We start from the raw sequence: 21377 nt of genomic DNA, 5'->3' as shown, positions 1-21377 counted from the left end.
GTCCCAGCAAACAAAAGTGCACTGGATTAGCCACAGTGGATTAAAAGATTTGCTTCTCAGAGTTTACCTAACAACCCGACAGTCCTGCCTGCAGAGGCTTTGAACCTCAGGACGTGCTCAGCAGGCCATCTGGGAGCTCTCGGCTTCTGCGGGCAACAGGATGGCGGTCAGGGTGATTACAGGCAGCTACCGCCCCTCACACTCTGCTCTGTCTGCAGCCAGGCCTGTGCCTGTGGCCTGTGCTCGTGGCCTGTGCTCTTGGCAGGCCCGTCTGGGTCAAACTTTGGGGGCGAGACCAGACTCCAGGACAAGGTAGAGGAGGCTGAGGTAGGGGAACGAGGCCCAGCCAGGACCACCTTCCAGAGGGCCTGCCGCCCAGGGCCCAGGCATGGTGGGGACCAGGCCTTGCCTCCCCCAGCCCTACCCCCTGGGCACGTCCACACACTGCACACAGCAATAAGGCCACGAGCAACATGGAGGGTGGCCGTGGTGGGCAGGGACACGCCAGGCTCCACCATGCTGCAGCGCATGGCCCCACTACTGCCACCCCGTGGTGTACGTTCCTGCACACGCGTGCACGCGCGCTCGCGCACGCGCGCGCGCATACACACACACACACACACACACACACACACACAGCGTGTCCCTCTTTGATCTCCAAAGGACGCTTCATTTACAAGCTCTTAATCGCAGCTGCCTTTTCAGGGCCTGTCCGCTAAAGTCCCGAGTAATGGGATTTGGCACTTCTGATCCATCTTGGTCTGGCCGTTCCCCAGGACAGGTGGACATTTTTTTTCCTCTTTTGCACTTCTTTTTTTTTTTTTTTTCCTTTTCAAAAATAAAACGCTCCTGAAACTGCACTGACTTGACGTGGCTTGTCGCCCAGCCCTACAAGCGGGGCCAGGAGAGGGGCCAGGTGGCCGGCACACCAAGGGCCCGGCCAGTTGGGGGTCTTTGATGCGGCTTCCATGTGAAATCTGAGTGAAAGACGTAGGAGAACGATTTCGGGACCACGGTGCCGTGGGATTCATCCTGCCTCGTGCGTTTCCCTTTGTCTCCCTTCCCGTGACCCTTCTTTGGGACGTTTGGGGAGAGGGTCCCAGGGCAGGTGCGGGCGTGTGTGCAAGCGTGCGCATGAGGGTGCAGAGGGCAGGGTGGGCTGAGTGAGGGCAGGGCCTCAACCATAAGAACAATGGGCAGCAGGGAGCACATCCACCTGTCCGCCTGTTCGTCTGTCCGTCCATCTGCCCGCCCGGCTTACCTCACCTGCCTGGCTCCGTGTGCCTGCTCGCGCCCCACCATCCCGCGGTCCGCCATGATGGGCTTGGCCGTCCGTCTGAGCACTTTCAGCCACTCCAGGACGCGGGTCCCTGCTCTTGGCCACTGTGTGGCTGGGAGGAAGAAGTGTGACTCTGGGCTGCAGCTCGGGCTCCCACCGCCGATTGGCTGAGGCAGGGACCAGATGACGGCCTCAGAACCCTATGGTAGCCATGGCAACCAGCCCCTTTAGACACCGCCACCCGGAGCCACTCCTGACTGCCGAGGGAGCAGGCAGTGCCGACGTGGGCCCACACCAGGGTCCCCTTGGAGAGTAGGGTCAAGCATGAGTGGACCCTGCTCCTATACCAGCTGTTGAGTGTGTGTGTGTGTGTGTGTGTGTGTGTGCGTATGTTTCTTGTATGTCCGGTTTGAAGGGTCCCTGTCCCTCTCTTGGGACGTGTCCTGTCTCACCACCTGGTGGAGGCAGGAACAATGTCTTTTTAGCCTCTACTTCCACGAGGATTTCAGGTCAGGCTTGCCCCAGGGGCTGAAGGCCAGCCCCTCTGGTGAGAAAACAATGGATGACAGCGGTAGGAGGAAGGGCAGGGGCAATTCCCCATGCTAAGGGAGACAGAGCCAGGCTCTCAATCCACCTCAGACCCCAAAGGTCCTTCCAGCCTCTTCTCTGCCTGCCAACCCCTCCTCCACACTTTCACAGACCTACTGTACACACAGGCTCACACAATCCCCAATCAAGAGCCTTTAGAGGCCCCAGGCTGGCCCTGCTGCTTCACAGACCCAGTGTCTGTGTCCCCAACCATGCAGGACTCCGAGACTTCAGTCAAACCCAGCACTTTCCAACCCTGCAGGAACTAAGTACACACCTGTGACTCTACCTGCTCTTCCCTTGGTCTGAACTCCTAGGGTCTCTCGGCACCAGTCCCTTGGTAAAGCCTTCCCGGGTGTCTCAAGACAGGGTTCTCATCAAGGGCGCAACGCAGCATTACCCCAAGGACTGACCATCCTGGGAGCTGCAAGGCAGTGAACACCCTGGAGCCGAGCTACCCCTATCTCCATGAGAGTCCGAACATTCTTGGCTCAGCACAAACTAGTCAAGGCTCCCATGAAATCCAAGGGAGAGCCCTGGGAAGCCACCTCCCTCTTCTCGGCCCAGGCCCAGCCCACACCTGCTGAACATATGAGGAAGTGAGTAACAGCCATAGGCCTATGAGCAGGTGTGAGTCCCAAGTCCCCAGGAAGAGGCCAGGGACTGCTGAGGAAGCCACTGCCCGGGTCAGAGGGACACAGAGAACAGCGGGAGTGGGCTCAGGGTGGGCCGGGCTGGGCATAGAGCCACATGGCTCAGCCAGCCCCCCGCCCCCACCTTGGTCCCAGACTTCTCCACGCTGGCTCGTCCCTCCCTAAGCTGCTCAGTCACAGCCTCAAGGGCAGGCTGTCGGTGAGGACATAGGCCAGGGTCAGCTGGAGGTGGCGGAGGGCCCAGGGGCTGAGGGAGAGGTCGGGGAGGGCTCCGGCATGCTGTGCCAGTGGGTGCTGGATGGCGTAGGACTGGTTCTGTGGAGCAACTTCAGCTGACCCAGGGCTCCAGCTTTGGGGCAGGCGGCTGGCAGGGGTAGGAGGGAGAGGTGTTCAGGGGTTCTGGAGCACAGGCTGAGGGAGAAGGACGGTACACGTGGCTGGGCCTCACTACAGCTCCTCTGGGCTCCTAGCACCCCGACGCAGCCAGCTGGCACAGGGCCAAGATGTGAAGACCTGCCTGTAGTCTCCACACCCGCCACCCGCAAGCCAGTGCACCCCTGAACAGGACTCCATTAAGACCCTCAAGGTGAGGGGACTGGGCCACACCTCTCCTGACCTCAGCTGTCCTTCCTAGGCCTCGAGGCATCACGGTGTTGATGGTCACACTTGTCAGGGCCCTCCACCGCCCAGGTGTCAAGGGACCTCTCCATCTACAGCTAGTGATGGTTGACCCTCGTGGCCCTTGAATGGATGGGCTGTCACGGACACATAGGGACTCGGCCAACCGAAGGGCTACATGGGGAGCAAGGGGACTTGCCGGAGCTCCTAGAGGGGCGGGGCGGGGACAGGGGCACAGCCTGTCTTCCCACTAGGGGCCAGCGCAAGGCAGCTCTGGCTTCGGCGGGCTTGACCTGGGTCAGTACAACTACCCAGCCCACCACAGAGGCCCGAGGGGCTGCAGGGACTCAATGAGGGGACTGGAGACGGTCAGGGACACAGACACAGCTGACTAGCAGAGGTGTGGCCCATGGGGGAAAAATAAGGAGGAAGAGGGCTGGAGGGGAAATGGAGCCTGCTGGGCTCCCACAGCTAAGCTCCCAATTGGTGTGTGTGTGTGTGTGTGTGTGTGTGTGTGTGTGAGCATGTACAGTCCCTGTGTCCCCTTCCCACCTTCTGGAAGGGGGAACAGTGTGGCAGATTCTCCCTGCTAGGGGCCTTCCCACACCTGAGTTATTGTTTCATTTGGGGTGGGGAGGGGAGGGGAGGGGAATCTGTCACTCACCGAGAGTTCCTGACCTTGCCTGAGTCAAGGGTATTTGTGGGAATTTGATGAAACTGACACTGACTCTACCAGAAAAGGGCCAAAGCCACAGCCAGGCCCACTGCAGGGTACGGGGAGGTGAGCACCGCTGAGTCGCATCAAGCTCTGCTGACCAGCAGCACCGGAGGCCAGTCTGGGCTGTCCTTGTGGAAACCCCATGTCCCCAGGGAGGGCAGAGGGGCGGCCTTGTTTTTCTCTGTGCTGCCCCCAAGCGCGGTGACCCACTGCAGGTGCATCTCCGCTTCAGATACTCTTGCCTGGCCCGCCAGTGCTGACAGGGGGACCCAGGCCAGAGTCCACCCTCCTCGACTGTGGCCCCCACCCTGCTCCAGCCCCACACCTTGTGCCAGCAATTACAAACACTACAGGTCCTGGTAGGAGCTCCCCCAACCTTGACCTGTAGCCTTACTGGGAGCAGGAAAGAGCAGAAGAGCAAGGTGTGACTGAGAGCCACGGCCAGTGAACTGGGGACGTCCTGGGTACACAGCATGGGGGCGGGTGGGGGTGGCCTCAGGTGACAAAGGCAGGGCTACCAAGGCATCAGTTTGATTCAGTTCAGGGCTGACCATGGGAACCGTGAAGTGGGGGCCAGGAGGGCTGCCGGGTCCAGAACACCACCGACCTAGCTGGAGCCGGGGGCTCTGGTTCGCGTAGCTAGGCTGGGCCTTGAGGCCATCCAGAGCCGGGGCACAGGTGGGCTGGGCACCGTCAGCTTTTGGTAAAATTTTAGAAAAATTAAAAACCGTTCACAGTGTTAGAGCATCACGTGAAGAAACAATCATGTGCATCAAAACACGGGTCCAGAGGCGTGTCCCAGAGAAGTCGGGACTGATGACAGCATTTCCCGGCTTCGTCGACACCTCAGGATCACTCCACAGAGGGCAGGCCCCGACCCTAGATGACCTCCCTATGCTGTGGGGTCTCCAGGACCCTCCTGAGGCTGTGTTCACTGCCCAGCCCTGCCCACTGGGCCAGCTGCATGCTCCCTCTGGCCTCCACCTCCGTGAACACAGCCCAGATGTCCTCACTTCCACAACAGCCCTCAGAAGATCTGGGTGTTCCTTGGTCAGCTGCCAGAACCAGGTCAGGGGAGTCCCTCCCTGTGCTCCCAGAGAGATCTGAATGGGTCTCAATGCTCAGTACTCCCAAGGAAGGGTTGCGGAAGAGGGTCAAAGCACCCCCAAATTTCAGGGCAGGAGCGGGCTCAGGTACCTGGCCCAGCCTCCCCCTGGGAATCCCATCCCTGCACCTCCCGACCCGGTAGGGGCACTTGCCACCCTGAATGGCCAGCACAGATCTTTCCCTGTCACCCCAAGTCAAGCCACAGCCTCCCTGCCCCCGCTCTGGAGAACACTCCGGATGGGTGGAGAAGTGCAATCGGGGAAGGACCTATTGCAAGACGTCTTCAACTACACTAAACTCTCCCAGAGGAAAAGAGCTCGGCCACGTCCTGGGTCCCTGGGGCAGGGCGTGACGAGGTCGAGGACTACTCAGGAAAGCTCCGCTCCTCCCAGCAAAGCAGCACACACATGGCCCGGCTCAGACTTTACTTGTGCTGCCCCCACTTCAGGGGGGAGGGGGTGCCACAGAGGCAGCAAGACGGCCCCAGACCTCTTAGGATCCTGGGGCAAAAGACCCCTTGGGGCCTCCACAAAGCTCACCCAACCCTGGGAGCTACTGAGTCAGCACACAAAAACGAGTTCATCCACTACCCAAATACGGCCCTCGCCACCACCCCAGGCTCAGTGTCCACGGTGCCGCAGGGCGGGGTGGCTGCGCGTGGCTGTCTGGCGTGGGTCACTGTGCGGTCAGTTCTTGTTGGCTCTCTTCTGCACTACCACTGGCTCAGACAGTGTCTGGTGCTGAAGCCGCTCAATCAGCCTCTCCACGTAGACCTTGAACAGAGGAGTCGGGTCCTATGGGAGTGAGACAGGGTCAGGATAAGTTGCTCTGGGGAAGGTCCAAATCCAGTCGGCCAAACACCAAGGGGAATCTGGCACAAGAAGACTGGACCCCTCAGGCTTGGCCACAGACACCGGTCCAGAGGACAGTGACCCTGTCCATGAGACAGGGGCCACCTTCCCTTGGGACATAGGGATCAGGCATCTGTGGCTACAGTTAAGGTGGCAGAGAACAGGGGCAGTGGCTGCTGTGCCGTGTGGGTTCCCTTTTCCAGTAGCGACCACAAGCTCAGACCCTTCTAGGGTACACACACAAAAAGACCTCAACTAGGGGCGCCTAGGGGCTTAGTCGGTCAAGCTTCTGGCTTCCACTCAGGTCATGATCTCATGGCTCACAAGTTCGAGCCCCGTGTCAAGCTCTGTGCTGACATCTCACAGCCTGGAGCCTGCTTTGGAGTCTGTGTCTCCCTCTCTCTCTGCCCCTCCCCTGCTCACGCTCTTTCTCTCTCTCTCTCAAATAAACATTAAAAAAGAAAAAAAGAAAAAAAAAAGAAAGACCTCAACTGGCTAACAGGAAGACCACAGGGCAAGAAGGCGTTAGGCAGCCAAATAAACCAAAGGTGCCACCAAGAGTCTTTCTGTTCCTAAACTTATGAAGCTAGCTGGGGGCGGGGTGGGGGTGGTAGACAGGAGAGGGTCAGACCCTCGAGGGGAGGGCACGCGCTACAGGGAACCCAAGACCATGGCTCCATTGGGGCAGCTCCTCCCCAGACCCATCCAGGGCAGTGGCCACCAGCCCAGGTTCCCCAAGGCAGCCCTGCCCCCACCCCATCTGCCTGCTAGTGCTCAGCGGTTGGTGCTCACACATGCTCACCTGCTCCTCCAGGAGCCTCTGCTTCTCCAAAGCCTCATCTAGCGTCAGGCCGACCCACTCAGCCTCTGCCTCTGGGATGACAAACTCCTGCACAGGAGGGACCAGGCCCACAATGAGGACAGAGGCACCAGCCAACGGGGCCCTCAAGGAGCAGGAAGTACGAGCCAAAGCCCTTACCTTGTACTTTTCGTAGATGGCCGCCCGCTTCTTGGGGTTGTCTGGGTGCAGCTGGGGGTCCTGTCGGGCCAGCCGCAGCAGCATCCCTCGCTTCAGGTCCATCCCGAACTTGGAACACAGGTCCTCCTTCGGAGTCTGGCAGGAGGCTACGCGTGGGGCCAGGTGTGGCTGGCCATGCCCCGCCCACCCGAGGGCTGACCCCACCAGGCGCCTCCCCGACAGGTGGAGGGCTCCAGGCCATGACAGGACAAAGGACTGTGAGCTGAAACAGGTGTGCCCCACCAAGTCTCTCACTAGCCAGGAGACTCCACTGTGTGCTGACCCGCAGAGCCCTGACCCCCCTCCCCGCTTGCCTTGAGGATGTAGAAGTCGAACCCGTAAGCCTCGTCAATAAGGTCCAGGGTCCGCATGGTCACTGTGATGGTGAATTTCGTGTCCAGTATCTCACTGTAGAGCTGGCGCTGAAACAGCTGTGGTTTCCACACCTTCTTCACCCTCTTGGAGAGCTAAAGGAACAACAGAGAACCTACTTGAGACTCAGGACACGGAGCCAGAGGACCAGCCCCCACCTGTGGATCCAGAGATCAGCTTCTCCTCAGCCAGTCTGGCACCTCCTGACCCTGCCTGGGTTGCTGGTGCGTGTTCCACATGTACGACCATAACTCCGTGGTCTACAGGCCATCACATTCCAAACCAGGGACCAAGGGACCAAGGGCAAAGGGAGATGTCAGCCTGAGAGCCACCAGGCAGGGGGCTCAGCAGCCCCTCCAGACTGCCCACTGGAGACTGCACCGTGCGCAGGGCTGACGTCCTAATTGCGATGACAAGGTGGTAGTGCCAGCCCTGTACGTGTCACAGACACACTGTGGCATGTCAAGCCAACAGGTGACTGAAGACCTGACCTCCCCCTACCTCCTCTCACGCACAGATCCCCTCACTCCTCATCCCTACACTTGATCTGGTACCCACCCCAGGGTCTCTGCACTTACTGTTTCTGGTAGAGACCACCGCCCTGTCTCAGGATACCCAACTGGCTTCGCAGAGTAACGTTTGCCAGAAACGCGTCTTCACAAATGAGCATGCCTCTTCAACGGAGCGGTGTCTGCACCATACTGTAAGCGCACCACCCGGCCCCCGGCCTTCCACGCCCACCTTTGGAGCACAGCACTGAGCCCGGAGCAGCAAAACCCAGAGAAGCGGCCCCCCGCCCCCACCCCCAGCCTGTCCTGCTCACGTACCTTGTCGTTGTTGGTGTATCTGTGACCCAGGACCCAGCCCTCCCCACCCCAGAGACCCAGCTGGGACTCTGGCGGGTAGTAAACGGGAACGGGCACATCCTCCACACGCTCCCGCTGCCCATTCTTGGGGTTGATCTTGAACTTAACCCCGTGCGGCCTGTAGTGCACAGGAGTGGGCGTTCGCGCAGGCTCCTGCGAGCGCAGGTAGTGCCGGGGCAAGCGGGAGCAGATACCCTCCCGCAGCCGGAGCTGTTTCCAAAGGCCAACCGGGACCTTGTGCAGGGGCATCGCGGCGAGCCTGGAAGGGGGCAGGGGGGCAGGGGGGCAAGGGGCGGGGGGCGGGGCGCCGTCACTCCGCAGCCCGGCCGCACTCCGGCCCTGACCCCCGACGCCAGCTGATAGCTCCCGATCCCGACCCAGACCTCCGACACCAGACCCCTGACTCCCGCCCCCGCCCCCCCGCGCGGCCTCGACCTCCGACCCCGACCCCGACCTCCGACCCCGACCCCGACCTCCGACCCAGACTACCGGCGCGGCCCTGACCCTCGACGCCGGCCTCTTGACTTCTGACCCCGACCCGGACTACCCGCGCGGCTTCGCTCCCCGCCCCCTGACTCTAGACCCTGGCCGCGACCTGCGGCCCCTACTCCGCCCCAGTGAGCCGAACCACGGACCCTCCGACCCCTGCACCGCTTACCTCTCCAAGTTCCGCGCCCCACCGGAACCAGAAGTCCTGACGCAGAGCATGGCCCGCTATCCGCCGCTGACTGGCTGAAAAGCCCGTCCGTCTACCCTCGTCCCGCCCCCTTTCCCGCCTTTAGGGACCGTGCAAAAAGTCCTGCAGTGACGGCGGCGGCTCCAGGCACCGTCAGCAAATGAGGCCCCTTTTGCCTCGAGCGGAGCCGGGGGGCAGGGCGGGGCGAAGCTTGTCATCCCAGGTCCCACTCCCCCTCCTCCCCGAAGGAGAGCAGAAATCAATGAAAAACGCTTGTGTCTTGAAATATCACTGTAGAATATTAAATTCATCAATCACAGCGAAAGAAGGGCTACATAAAAATATGTCTTGTCTTAAAATTTTTTACCCCCCAAAACACCATATATAAATGTCTCCCCTTTACAAGCCTTGAGTGACCTAGTGGCCAAGTGCAGGGTGAAAGGGGTGGGGGAGGCCCCCAGGGAGGCCACACCTTGGACAGGACCAAGAAGGGAACCCCCCCCCCCCCCCCCCCCCCCCCCGCAGCCAGTAGGCAGGATGGGCTGGGCTGCATGCCCGCACCCCACCCACAGCGGCCTCGCTTCCTGTGGCCACCTCCCCTGGTCCTATAGCAGCAGCCCACTGCAGTTTTGTCTTAGGGGAGGGGCAGGGCACTGACCCTAGGGCAGTCAGCCCCCCTTATCCTGCTTCTCCCACAGAGGAGGCATAAAGGCCCAGCCAGATCTCTGGGAAGCCCCTCCCCAAACACACAGTTGAGCCCGGTGCAGGGCTACAGTCATCACCTCCTCTCCGGGGAGCAACTCATCCTTCTGAGTTCCAGACAAGGTCCCAGGAACCCCAGGGAAGGCTGAAGGCACGGACCTGGGGCAAAGCGTGCCAGGTTGTATCACACCCCTAGAGCAGCTCGGCAGCCCCTCCCAAAGAAGCCCTTCTCAAGGGCCTGCAGCTCCAAAGCTGAGAGCCAAAGGGAGGGGCAGGGCAGGACCAGACAGCCAAATGCCAGCTTCTCCATGTCACTCATGGCAGCCCCAGTGCCCATCAGCTCCCTGGGGACTACGGACACCTCCACCCACACTACTGCATCGGTGGGAAGCATCCCCATGCTTGAGGAAGGCTGGCATCAGGGAGTCAGGGAGGGCACAGCTCCCAGGCCCAGTGGGGCGGGGCCTGTGGGAGGTGAGCTCAGGTGTCCCTTGTCCCCTTGGGTGTCACATCACAACCTCACAGGGGAATGGGGCAATGGGGGAGTCTTTCTCCACATGTCCAAGCATCTCTACGCCAGAAGAACACAGAACCTGGCCCTGTATGGTACCTGTGGTCTCCAGGCAGCCAGGCCCAGGCCCCAGGGGCCCCTGCAGACACCAGCTGGGACCTGTGGAGGGGCCACGGGAGCCAGCACCTGGCAGGCACAAGGCAGGTGGGAGGTGTGGTCCTCTCCCCAGGAGGAAGCAAAAGGGTGCACAGGGCAATTTTATTCAGTTGGAAATCGGTCTGGACAGACTCGTTCTTCGGTCATATCCCTGGCCAGTGAGGTTCATCATCACAGCCGCAGGCGTCCCCGAGCCGGCCATGTCACGTCACCGCGTACAGCTCCTCTCGGTGGCTCTTACAGATCTGATAGCGGCACGTGAGCTTCTGCGAGCAGGCCCAGGGCTCGGTGTGCTCCTCTCGCGGCGGCAGCAGGAAGGCCGCACTTCCCGCCAGCAGCATGTGCCAGATGCTGTGGGTGTAGTAATAGTTGTCACTGGTCATCATAGAGGTGTAGATGGCCACAGCCACAGCGGCCATGGAGATGCCGGGCAGGAGGAAAAAGCCCCAGCGCTGCCAGGAGGTCGGGTAGCACTGGCGCCGGTGCCCGCAGCGGTACACCTGGAGGAAACCGCCCGTGAGCGACGGCACAGGAGGCTGTGGACACAGTTCCCAGGGGCCCACCGGGTCTGGGCAGTGGGGCCGTGTGTGGCTGCTTGGAGAGGACTCAAGGCCAGGACTCGGGCCCAGGCCCAGAGACATGGCCAGAACGAAGGGCCAGGCTCTCTTCCCCCGGGGAAAGAGTCTGTGGGGAGCCCCGATTCTCTCCAATCCCGCCCCCCCCACACCCGCCGGGGCCAGGGGGCTGGGCAGGACCTGCCCCAGCTCCTTACCCACATGGTGACCATAACCACAAAGGCAAAGAGACAAGGTCCCATCATATTCCAGGCACCCCTGCGGTCCAGCTGCAAGGACATGGCGAAGACCAGTGTGCCCAGGAGAAACAGGACCTGGGCAAGACACAGGGATGACCGCAGGCTCACATGGACCCTCAGCCAGAGTCATTCCTGACAGAACATGGTCTAGCAGGACAGGTGGACCGGGCATGTGTGCCATCCCCCCGCCCCCCGCCCCGCCCAGGCTGCTGCCCCGCTCTGTCCTGCTCTGCTGGCTGGGAGGGAGGGGCCTCTCGTCCAGCTCACGCATTGCCGGGACCCCGCGCTCCCACCGATCTGTCCACAGGTGGATTTCTCAGGCACAAACTTGGCCAGGCAAGGTACCGGGGGCACGTGTCTTTATCAGCCAGGGCCAGCTGATGCAGAAAAGTCCCCAAAATGTCCCGAGCACCAGGGACTGCAGGAGCAGAGCTGGGGCTTACTGGGGAGGTCTGGCCTACGGGTGGGGCTCTAGGCCTCCTCTCCGAATGGGGTTCTGGGAGAGACCGGCTGGGGCCCTCACTGCACCCTGCCCACCACCTTTCTTTCCTGGCGGCCTCCAAGCAGCAGCCCCCTCACCACTACCGGCAGCTTCTGCCAGCAGGCAAATGGTCATCACAAGAGATGAGCAGTTTCTAAGAGCTGAGCCTGCTTTCTGGGGTCTTCTTCAACGTGCTGCATGCCGGGCCTCTGCTCCCCTAGAGCCCAGACTCGGGTGTCAGGAGCCACTCACATGTTTCAAGGCCGCCTTCAGCCGCGCCATGCAGAGGATGGTGACCCAGATGGACACCCCAGAGCCCAGAAAGTCGCAGTACTGCAATGTGTCATAGCTGAGGATGCACAGCACCGCCTCCCCGGGCTGGTCACAGGCATGGTAGAACTGTGGAGCAGGCCGGTGAGCGGCAGCCCATCCTCCCCTCCCCTGCCCCCGCCCAAGTCCCCAGGGGAGTGAGGCCAGCCTACCGTGGAGAAGAACATGGTGTAGGCATAGACGGAGGCCTCCACCAGGAGGAGGCGGTGCACGGAGATGGCAATGGGAGCCAGGAACATGAGGTTGCTGAGGGTGAGAAGGAGGGTGGCCACCCTCTGCTGGGCCACCGTCTGGGCTGTGCTGTTGTCCGTGCAGCTCCACCCACGCCAACCTGTGGGCCAATGCGACGCCAAGGGGGCTGAGGCCAAGAGAGGGGGCATACCCCTCACCTAGAGCTCTGCACAGAAGCCCCCTCCTCACCCAGGAGCAGGCTGGGACAGACTGGGGCAGGTGTGGGCAGGGGAGTCTAAGGTCAGGAGGCAGCACTATGTCTGGGGGTGCCACTCTGTGCCTGTGGGGGGATTGAGGAGACATAGTAGGAATGGGGAGGGGGCGTTTGCACTTGTTCTGCAGGGTCACTCTCCAGCCGCGGCAGAGCTGACGTGGGCTCCCAGAGGACGGCGCCGGGCTCAGAAGCCAAGGGGAAAACGTCTGCAGGCAGGGCGCCTGGCTGGCTCAGCCAGAGGAACATGCAACTCTTGATCTCAAGGTCATGAGTTTGAGCCCCACGTGTAGAGATTACTTAAATACATAAACTTAAAAAAAAAAGGGGGGGGCGCCCGGGTGGCTAAGTCGGTCAAGTGACCGACTCCTGATGTTGGCTAGAGTCACCATCTCACAGTTCGTCAGTTCAAGCCCTGCGTCGGGCTGGGTGCTGACAGTGTAGAGCCTGCTTGGGATTTTCTCTCTCTCCCTCTCTGTCTCTCCCCTCCCCCACTCAGGCTCTCTCTCTCCCAAAATAAATCAATAAACTTGACAAAGAAAGTGTCTGGAAGCACCCAGGCCTGGCGCTCACCTGCCTTGCAGCTGCAGCCTGCATACAAGTAGCTGTGTCTGCGCAGCAGAAGACACTGGCCATAGGGTCCACAGTCATTCAGGCAAGGCACCAAGTACAAGGTGGTCTCCACGAGGACCGAGGTCTGCTCACACTCCCTGTGAGGAAGGAGCCACAGGAGGGCTAGCTGCTGACAGTTGGTAGCCAGTCCCCTGTCACTGCTCCCAGCAGGCTCTCGGACGCACGACCCCAGACTCGAGGCCCCCAGGCTCCAAGCCTCAGAGGTCGGCAGCTGTGAGCTCTGCTGAGGCCGAGATGCCCTGTCCCCATTGCTATTCCCTGAGTCCCAGTCTCCCAGGGCTGTGCCTGGACTGGTACCCCTCCTCGTGTCCTGATGCCCAGGGCTGCAGCAAGGAGAGTGACCAGATGGAGGAGAGGGACCCTTCACAACCCCCAGAGGGCAACCGACCCCATGGGGCTTGTAGAGAGCTTGGTCACTCCCAGACTTGGACCTGGGCAGCCCCAGGCATGGTCCTGATGCAATGATCCAGCTGCCTGCCCCAGCCGGTAGCCCCCGCGTGTACTTACTCAGGACTCTCGGGGCATACGAGCTGCAGGGAGAGGTACCAGTTGTCTGTCTCTGGATAGGGGATGACGAGGTCGGCCTGGCGTGATGAGGCGCTCAGAGACAGGGGGTAGCCCTGGAAGAAGGCTGTAGGGAAGTGGGAAGGCGTGGTCAGAGGTGGCCAGAGGGGCTGGCCTGGGTTGCTTGGCCAGATGCTGCCTGCCCGTACCTGTAGTGCAGTTGAGCGACGTGTTAAAGCTGAGGAAGGGCGAGGCCGCATTCACGCAGACCACGACCAAGGTGTTGTTGGTGACCGCAGTCTGGAAGGAGAGGCCATGTACAGTCAGCCCCAGCCCCGGGGCAGCTGCCCAAAGTTCCCGCTCTGTCTGGTGCTGGGCACCATTGTCTGTGGCTCCTGCTGGCCCAGGGCCCCGCCGGGACCCTTCCTTACAGGCCTGCGGACACCCAGGCTGATCCCACACACAGCCCCATTCCCTTAGATACAGCCTATAGAACAGGCCTTCCTTTCCTGAAAAAGAACCCCTATTCTGCCCCAACACCCGTTGGGGTCATCTTGTTGCCTGAAAGGCTGACCTCGTCCCCGCGCCAAAGTCAGCGCAGGACGACCTGAACCGCATCCCTCAGCCCGGCCAGGTGTGAGCCCGGAGCTGAGCCAGGCCACGGGGTGCTCCCAGACAAAGGTACCTGGTTGGCCTGCAGGGAGACGGTGAGGGAGCCCCCGCTGTCCATGCCAGTGTTGAGGTGCAGCCGCAGCACCGAGGGCACGGCTGACTGCACCAGCATGGAGACCCTGTCCACGGGCCGGAAGCGTACAGATACCACGTCCATGTCTTCTCGAAGGACCGGGTAGCTCATGAGGCAGAAGGGCCCGCTGCCCAGGCTGCTGCTCCTGCCCGGGCCACGGGAGCCGGGGCTTGGGGGCAGCAGGCCAGCGGAGGCGTTACAGCTCTGGTTTGTGCCGCTCGGCAAGAGGTGCTGGGAGTTCAGGGTCCACGGCCTGCAGGCTGTCAGGAAGACAAGGGGCTCAGGCGCAGGAAGGCCTGGGGGTTGGTGGCAGGGGGCAGAGTCACCCGCACCCTGCCCTCTCCACGCGGCCCACCTGTGAGCGCAGCTACAGCCCTGAAGGCCACCGACACATGAGGCCCGGCCAGGCTCCTAGCTGTCACTTGCAGCCACCGGTCCCAGGGCGGCGAAGGCAACAGCAGGTGGCAGGCCCAACTGGGGCTAACGCACGTGAGCACCTTCTGGAAGTTCCTGGGCAGGGTGGCCGAGCCCACAGTAAGGCGAACAGGGCAGCCCAGACTCCCGTTGGTCGCACAGCCCTGCAGCTCCAGCCGCAGCTCCCGGGTATTCTCAGGGATGAAGATTCTGCGGCCAAGGGGATGCGGTCTCGCTCAGGCCCTGTGGCCCCCAGCGCCCTCCAGTGTCACTCTCACCCGGGATGTTGCCCAAAGGGGGCTGGGCATCCGGCCCCGAGACCCAGGCCCACACACTGAGGATGGTGGGAGCGCCCACTCTACCCAACCTGGAGGCTCGGCCTCCCCAAGGGCCCCACTCACTTGAGGTAGCTGGGGTGGGACAGGAGAGTCTGTGGAAGGGGGACATCAGGCTCCAGGATGAACACCTCGACTGCCCGCAGGACAAGCATGTCCGGCTGGAAGATGTAGGCACAGGTGGGCACAAAACCCTAGGGAGAGAGTGAAGTTCGGGGGAGAAGAAAAGGCAGACATGGGGCGGTCAGGGCCAGACCAGAGGGCCCAGGTGTGGAACAGGGGGCAGGCAGGACTGGACCAGAGCAGGGCAGCAGAACCCAGAGAGAAGTCTGCCCTGAGGAGGGCAATGATGGCCACTGGGCACTCATGCACTGAGAGTCCTGTCCCCCCACCGCCGGAAGGCAGCCCCCTTACCTTCACCTCAATCTTCTGGGATGAGGGCGGCAGGTGGGCGGCCACAAACCAGTCCCCGGGTGCTGGGTGGGAGATGTTGACGGACGCGTTGCTCTGCAGCATCTTGATGAGGAAGGAGGGCTGCACGGAGGTGTTGGCGGGGAAGCTGGTGTCCAGAGGGTTGATGACAGGAGGGGCGCCATAACGGAAGTACCTGGAGGCAGGGAGAGCAGGACAGGCGTCGGGCGTGGAGCCTGGGAGAGCCTGGGCAGGCGGGCGGGCGGGCGGGCGGGCACCTACACAGTGATCTCCACGTCGGTGCACGCAGGGCCGCCGCCCCGGGACACTTGCAGCAGCCAGCGCAGCAGCACGGTGTCCGGGGGCACGCGGAAATGGAAGAGCCTGGCGCTTCCGTACCAGCTGTAGAAAGACAGCTTCTGTGGGGACTGCGAGAACTGCTCCGACACCAGCCTGACGTCTGCGGGGACACGGCGCCGTCAGCCAGGCCAGGCCCCCACGTCCTCACGGAGGCCGCGACAGGCGCCCGGCGCGCTGACTCTGACCTCTCGCTGTCCCCGGCAGCCCCGGCGGCTGGCTCTCGCTCGCCAGGGACCCGGGACTCACGAGTTGTCCCTCTGCCATCACACTCCCACTCAGCTTCCACGCATCCAACGTCTCCACCCCCGCCATCCATCTCTCCGCGGATCGGGCTCTGACCCTGAAGCCATTTCTCTGTCACCTCTGCCCAGACCACCCACATCCCGCCCACCGGGCACCCCTTATCACTGTAGCAGCTTCCAGAACGAGTCCCCCAGCATGTCACCCCAAATGTCTCAGACCTTAGAAGCAGGACAGACCTCATCCTGCCTGTCCCCCGACCCCCACCTTCTGCACGCTGTCATGGCCTCACTCAGTCCCCCTCACAGTGCAGCCCTGGCAGGTCTGGGGCCAAGAGGTGGAGGCTGAGGGACGTAGGGAGTGTTCGGGGTGGGAACCCAGCCCCAGCCTCACATCTGCCCTGGGCACCGGATACCGGGATGGTTCCCCACCTCCTCGGATCCTCCTTGCCCCGTTCTGTGGAGACTGTGGGGCCTGCCGTGGTTGCACCGGACAGGTGAGGGGATTCAAGTCTGGAGGCTGGCCACCTGTTCAGGCCCATGATGACGTGAGCCTGAGTCCCCACCAACCCAGAGAGGTAGCAAGCGGAGACATGGGGGGAGGGGAACCCTGGACCGGAAGCCTGGCCAGCTGTGAAGACAGAGGGGGGGCAGCTGGTTCCCATGCTCTAGTGGGCGTGTGTCCATGCAGAGTGGCACGGACAAGGCAGGGGCCCCTGGCAGCAGACTGCCTGCGGCCCCAGCCTGGGGCGCCCCTGTGCCCACCCTCGGAACACCTCTCAGGTCTCCACCACGGTGGCTCCCTGGCTCCCCTCCCCTCCCCCCTCTACACATGTGCACTGACACTCAGTTGTTGTCACACCAACCTTTCGAGGACTGGCTCAGTGTCCGGGGGCTCGGCACAGAGGCCCGAGGCCCCAGCCTAGACTAGGCCCCTCCTGGGAGTGTCCACTCACTGAGTACAACCTGCACCAGGACCGGTGCCCAACACCATGAATGTGCCCCCCAAACCCTCCTTCTTGGGGTTCCCACCCTGGGTGTTCTCTGTGCTCTTGGGGGCAGACAAGCAGATGTGGGGTCCAGCCATGAGGCGCCCGGGTTGCATGCCGGGGAGTCCAGGCCCAGGAGCAGCTCGGACCTCATGCCTCCTGTGACCTTGAGTGTCCCTTCCTTTCTCTGGGTTCCAGCTTCCTCGTGAGTTGGCTGAGGTGGATGGCACCACCCCCTCTCAGGTGCCCTGCCTTCCAAAGTTAATGGATATTAAAATGCTTCTGGAAGAAATGCACTGTGGACACAGTAGGGTGTGGCTTCCTCTCCTCCAAGCTGACCTCTCTCTGCCCCACCAGGAGAGTGGCTGGCTGACACCACCCCAGCAGAGCAGGCCGGGCCCCTCAAGGTAAGCTGGAGGAGCAGGTCAGAGGGCCAGGTGACCAACCCTTCTGCTAGCCTGCTGACCTTCCCATGGAGTCACCTCAAGAAAAGACAGTAACCCACTTATGAAGTCAGTCTGAGTTCCAGAGGAGCTCCACACAGTGGGGTGTGAAGAGGTGGGCTCCATGCAGGACGAGCTCCAGAATTTCCATGTGGCTGCTGGCCACATGGTCCCATCCAGCGGTCTGTGGCCTGAATACTAGGAGGCCAGGAGCTACTGAACTAACACAAACTTCCCCCTGAGGCGGCTGTGGCCCTTAGGATAACATGATGAGAGGGGCCGAGAAAAGTGCTAGGGAGCTGAGGCAGGACAGCCCCCACCCCCACCTCAGGACCAGGGGGCCTGAGAGAAACAGGCAGCCAGCTGAGCCCCCAGTACCTTGACCTAAAAGTGCAAGGCCTTCTGGCCCCCACCAGCCCTGGGGTGCCAGTCTGAGCACACCTGGAATGCAGTTGGTGGCTCTGAAGTTTCAGCAGGTGCATGAGAGATGAGACCTGCTCAAGGTCACCCTAAGAAGCAGAACCCTTCCAGCCCCTCAGCACCCCAGCTCTACAGCCCGACCTCCCTTCCCAAGATACCCAGGCACTCATCTTGCTGAACACCAGGCGATTAGCACATTATCTCTGATATCAGGGAGCACAGGCTTCATGCACACCAGCCCTGCCCCACAGTCCCCTCCAAGGACACAGGGTTACAGGGAAAGGAAAGAAAGTCCCTGAGCCTGTCCTGGGAACCCAAGTGAGGGCACACTACCCCACATACTCTGAAGCAGGACAGGGACCCAGTGCCCAGACCCTAGAAGCCAGGGCCACACAGTTGCCTGCCCCCTCAGCAGGCCTGGGAGGTGAGGGGCTGCCCCAAGTTTTCCATCTCCCTAAGCCCCTCACCAGTGAGCCCTCATCCAGCCCTGAACCCAGGATGGAGAAAAAGGTGCATGTGAGGGTGACAATATGCAATCCAATGGAGCAGTTGAATCGGGGGGCCAGTCTCGGGGGAAAACACCTTTCATTTCAAGCTGTGCCAAGCTCAGAAACCGGAGGCACAGCCCTCAAGGAAATAGGAGCTTGGAGGGTTTCAGAGAAGGGGGGGAGAGGCAGGGAGCCAGGGAGTGGAGGGAGAGAGCTCCAGGCTGTGCTGGTTAAGCCACCTGCTGCCCATAGGGGCATCTGGGCCCCCCTAACCCAGCCAGCCCAGCCAGCGGCCCTCAGGAAGACCCAGGCCACAGTCAGGGGAGACCACTCAGCACTCCCAGGGTCTTATCTCAGGCGGGTCAGAGGGGCAGCGTCTCCAGGTCTATGGGGGGCTCAGCCCAGGGTGCGGACTCTCAAGGGGCAGAACCACCTGGCCCACCTGGCCCCTCAGGTCCACCGGGGAGCCAGCCTCCAAGAAGCAATGCCAGGTGTTCAAAGTCACTACACTTGTCGCCGTGGGAGGGGTGAAGACGCGGCCCCACTCCAGGATCTAAGCAACTTTCTCCCAACTCCGCCCTTCTCAGAGGCCACACGGGGGCCCTGGATCCCACCACACTGCCCTTCTTCCCAGCGGGCCTTGCGGCTAGACCCTGGGTTGAGTCCCCCCGCACCCCTCCACCTCCGCGTCCCTCCGCGCGGCAGTCGTGCCCTACCGAAAGGCGTTGGGAGGAAGCAGAAAGGGAGAGCGCACTACGAGGGGCGCGTCTGGCCGAACCCGGCACTGGGGACAGTGCAGGGGGCGCTGGCGTCCTTGCCACCCCGACTGCCCACCAGGGGATGCTCACAAGGGCTTGTCCTTAGCTCCCAGCCCGGCGTGGGGACCTGGGCCCCGGGCCCGCGCCAGGTGAGCGCACAGGCGACCCCAGGTGAGTCACAATCCCGACCCCGCCCCCTTCCCTGCTGCCGCCGGCCGCCCCCCGCCTTCCCCCGCCCCACGGCGCCCTAAGGTCCGCGCGGGCTCACCGCTCTTCTTGGCGTCGCCGGCAGCCGCAGGCGGGGCCCCAGCGAGCAGCAGCAGCAGCAGCGGCCCCGCCACCGCGACCGCCACCGCCGCGCCCCGGGTCCCGGTCCCAGCCCGGCCCATGGCTCCGCGCTCGGCCCGGCGCTAACCGGACCGCGTCCCCGGCCGCCCGCCCCCGCCGCCGCCCGGGCAGCCTCCGCCGCCACTGCGGCCCCCGCCGCCGCTTCTGCCCCGGGCTCCCATCGTCCCGGCCGGTCCCAGCCGCCGGCGCCCCGGGCACTTCCGCCTGCGAGGCCCCGCCCCGCGGGTGCCCTGCCCGAGCCTGACCGGGGGACCGGGGTCGCAGAAAGGATGCGGGCTGGGGGCCGAGGCGGGCGGAGGGCAACGTGGGGACGGAGGGGGCGCTGGGGGAGGTCGCAGACTTAGGGGAACGCCGACCCACGGCCGTGCGCGCAGATGCGGGAGGCAGGGCGAGATAGGGTGGAGGGTCACGCGAGGCGCGCGGGGGACGTGGGACCGAGGGCGCGGGGGAGTCGCGGGAGGGAGGGGGCGCGAGGGACGTGGGACCGAGGGGGCGCGCGGGGGCAGAGGACCGAGGGGACACGGGTGGGCGGGCAGAGGGCTTGAGCGGGACCGAGTGGGGCGCGCGGCTGACGTGGGACGGAGGGCGCGCGGGGGACGTGGGACCGAGGAGGCGCGGGGGACGTGGGGCCGAGGGGACGCTGGGGACGTGGGAAGGAGAAGGCGCGGGGGACGTGCGTCAGACCGAGGGGGCACGGGGACGTGGGACGGAGAGGACGCGGGGGACGAGGGACGGAGGACGCGCGGGGAGGTGGGACCGAGGGGGCACGGGGAGGTGGGACCGAGGGGGCACGGGGACGTGGGAAGGAGGGGACGCGGGGAACGTGGGACCGAGGGGGCGCTGGAGACGTGGGAAAGAGGACGCGAGGGGGACGTGGGACCTAAGGGGCACGGGGCGAGGGGGGGGGCAGAGGGGAGGACCCAGGGATTCAGAAGGGAAAGTGGCAGGACGTGAATTGGAACGCGCGGCGGCGGGGGGGGGGGGGGGCGCAAATGCTTCCTGCAGTCTCTAGGGGTCCAGGCTACGCGTGTCTGGGTTCCCTGAACCGTGAGGGGGGAGATGCGCGATGTGGGCCGAGAGGCCCCGCGCGCAGGAAGCAGGCGGAAACTCGCGCCCACCAAGAGGTGAGTCCTGCGCGCCTTTCTGCCTCCGTGGATCTTGACTCTGCGCCTCCAGCCCCTCAGAGCTGGGCTCCCCAGGCCAGGCCTTCCCGCCCTTGAAGCCGCTACAAGGGTCGCCCTTCACACCAGGAAGCCGCTAGAAGTGTGTGTGAAGAAAACTTTTATGGAAAGATGAAAAGGCTTCGTGTACATGTGGGAATTTCGGACTCTAAGGTGGTGATTCACATCAGTGAGTGGGATTCACCCCTCACCCTTCACATTGGCTTAGATTCCAAACAAGTTAGATTTAGGCATTAAAAAGAAATGATGGAGAGACTAGAAGAAACTTGGGGGAACTTTTTCAGAGTCCCCTGGAAGGGAAGGCATTTCTGAACATGACCTCCAATCCGAGGACCAGAAGCAGACTGAGAAATTCAACTACCTGAAACCAAAGCTTTCAAAGCTTTCGGCGGAGCAAAACTGCGTTAAGCAAGGTCAAAAAAACAATCCACGAATTGGGAAGGACAGGCTTGCAACTCCGATCGCAAAGGGCCAATCTTAATACGATTGACAATAAAGAGTTTAATAATGCAGAGCCCCTACAAATCACTAACAAAGTGCCACCCTCCAATAAATCCAAGGACCCTCCTGGAAAGGGTATGCAAATGAACAGGACTGGGCTCCAACCTCCCTCCTTCAAGAAATGCAAATTGAAAAGCACCTAGATGCGTGTCTTATTTATACCCAGCAAACCTGCAGAGTTGAAAAAGTTTGATCACCTGGCAGGGTGAGATTGTGGACCCACAGTCATCCCTGTATTCAGTGAGCGGCAGTGACAGCTTCCAGAAGCCTCTGGACTCAGCTACCAGAGTGACAAGAGCACATAGCTTTGCCTCGGTCACCTTTGTGCGCCTTCCCTGCAGAGGTGCTCACACGGTGTGAGGCTGCATATGGTTCAGTACACAGACGGGTATTGCTCATTAGGGAATGGCGTATTCAAACCACGAA

At 62.3% G+C, this 21377-nt stretch overlaps 2 protein-coding genes across 5 annotated transcripts; both read right to left on the bottom strand.

Moving 5' to 3' along the window:
* Nucleotides 1-5374: 5374 nt before the first annotated feature.
* On the bottom strand, nucleotides 5375-9234 carry MRPL28 (mitochondrial ribosomal protein L28). The gene is made up of 6 exons (XM_047839148.1): nucleotides 8729-9234; nucleotides 8032-8329; nucleotides 7147-7299; nucleotides 6794-6928; nucleotides 6617-6703; nucleotides 5375-5757 (listed from the first exon to the last, which is right to left on the bottom strand). The coding sequence occupies exons 1-6, from the start codon at nucleotides 8776-8778 to the stop codon at nucleotides 5650-5652; spliced, it is 831 nt and encodes a 276-aa protein (XP_047695104.1). The 5' UTR covers nucleotides 8779-9234; the 3' UTR covers nucleotides 5375-5649.
* Nucleotides 9235-10203: 969 nt separating this feature from the next.
* On the bottom strand, nucleotides 10204-19369 carry PGAP6 (post-GPI attachment to proteins 6). 4 transcript variants are annotated; one of them, XM_047839144.1, is made up of 13 exons: nucleotides 19190-19369; nucleotides 15507-15684; nucleotides 15228-15420; nucleotides 14880-15007; nucleotides 14420-14688; nucleotides 14005-14324; nucleotides 13529-13619; nucleotides 13323-13446; nucleotides 12756-12892; nucleotides 11893-12071; nucleotides 11663-11809; nucleotides 10888-11004; nucleotides 10204-10615 (listed from the first exon to the last, which is right to left on the bottom strand). In XM_047839144.1, the coding sequence occupies exons 1-13, from the start codon at nucleotides 19308-19310 to the stop codon at nucleotides 10319-10321; spliced, it is 2301 nt and encodes a 766-aa protein (XP_047695100.1). In that variant the 5' UTR covers nucleotides 19311-19369; the 3' UTR covers nucleotides 10204-10318. The 4 variants fall into 4 exon arrangements, with proteins under 4 accessions (XP_047695100.1, XP_047695101.1, XP_047695102.1 ...); XM_047839145.1 differs by having other exon boundaries at nucleotides 10204-10466; XM_047839146.1 differs by lacking the exon at nucleotides 19190-19369 and adding an exon at nucleotides 18880-19034.
* Nucleotides 19370-21377: the final 2008 nt, after the last annotated feature.

This window comes from Prionailurus viverrinus, chromosome E3 (genome assembly GCF_022837055.1).
Source record: "Prionailurus viverrinus isolate Anna chromosome E3, UM_Priviv_1.0, whole genome shotgun sequence".
NCBI lineage: Eukaryota > Metazoa > Chordata > Mammalia > Carnivora > Felidae > Prionailurus > Prionailurus viverrinus.
This window is presented reverse-complemented; position numbering and strand designations above follow the sequence as displayed.

What these genes read in the sequence shown, in the direction of transcription:
- PGAP6 (XM_047839144.1), bottom strand. Translation starts at nt 19,310, where the DNA reads ATGGGCCGGGCTGGGACCGGGACCCGGGGCGCGGCGGTGGCGGTCGCG. An exon ending in ACCGACGTGGAGATCACTGT is followed by an intron (nt 15,421 to 15,506) that starts GTAGGTGCCCGC and finishes CCCTGCCTCCAG; the next exon opens with GTACTTCCGTTATGGCGCCC. An exon ending in TCCCACCCCAGCTACCTCAA is followed by an intron (nt 14,689 to 14,879) that starts GTGAGTGGGGCC and finishes CCTTGGCCGCAG; the next exon opens with AATCTTCATCCCTGAGAATA.
- MRPL28 (XM_047839148.1), bottom strand. Translation starts at nt 8,778, where the DNA reads ATGCTCTGCGTCAGGACTTCTGGTTCCGGTGGGGCGCGGAACTTGGAG. An exon ending in GGGGCGCGGAACTTGGAGAG is followed by an intron (nt 8,330 to 8,728) that starts GTAAGCGGTGCA and finishes GCCCCCTTCCAG; the next exon opens with GCTCGCCGCGATGCCCCTGC. An exon ending in CCATCTACGAAAAGTACAAG is followed by an intron (nt 6,704 to 6,793) that starts GTAAGGGCTTTG and finishes CCTCCTGTGCAG; the next exon opens with GAGTTTGTCATCCCAGAGGC.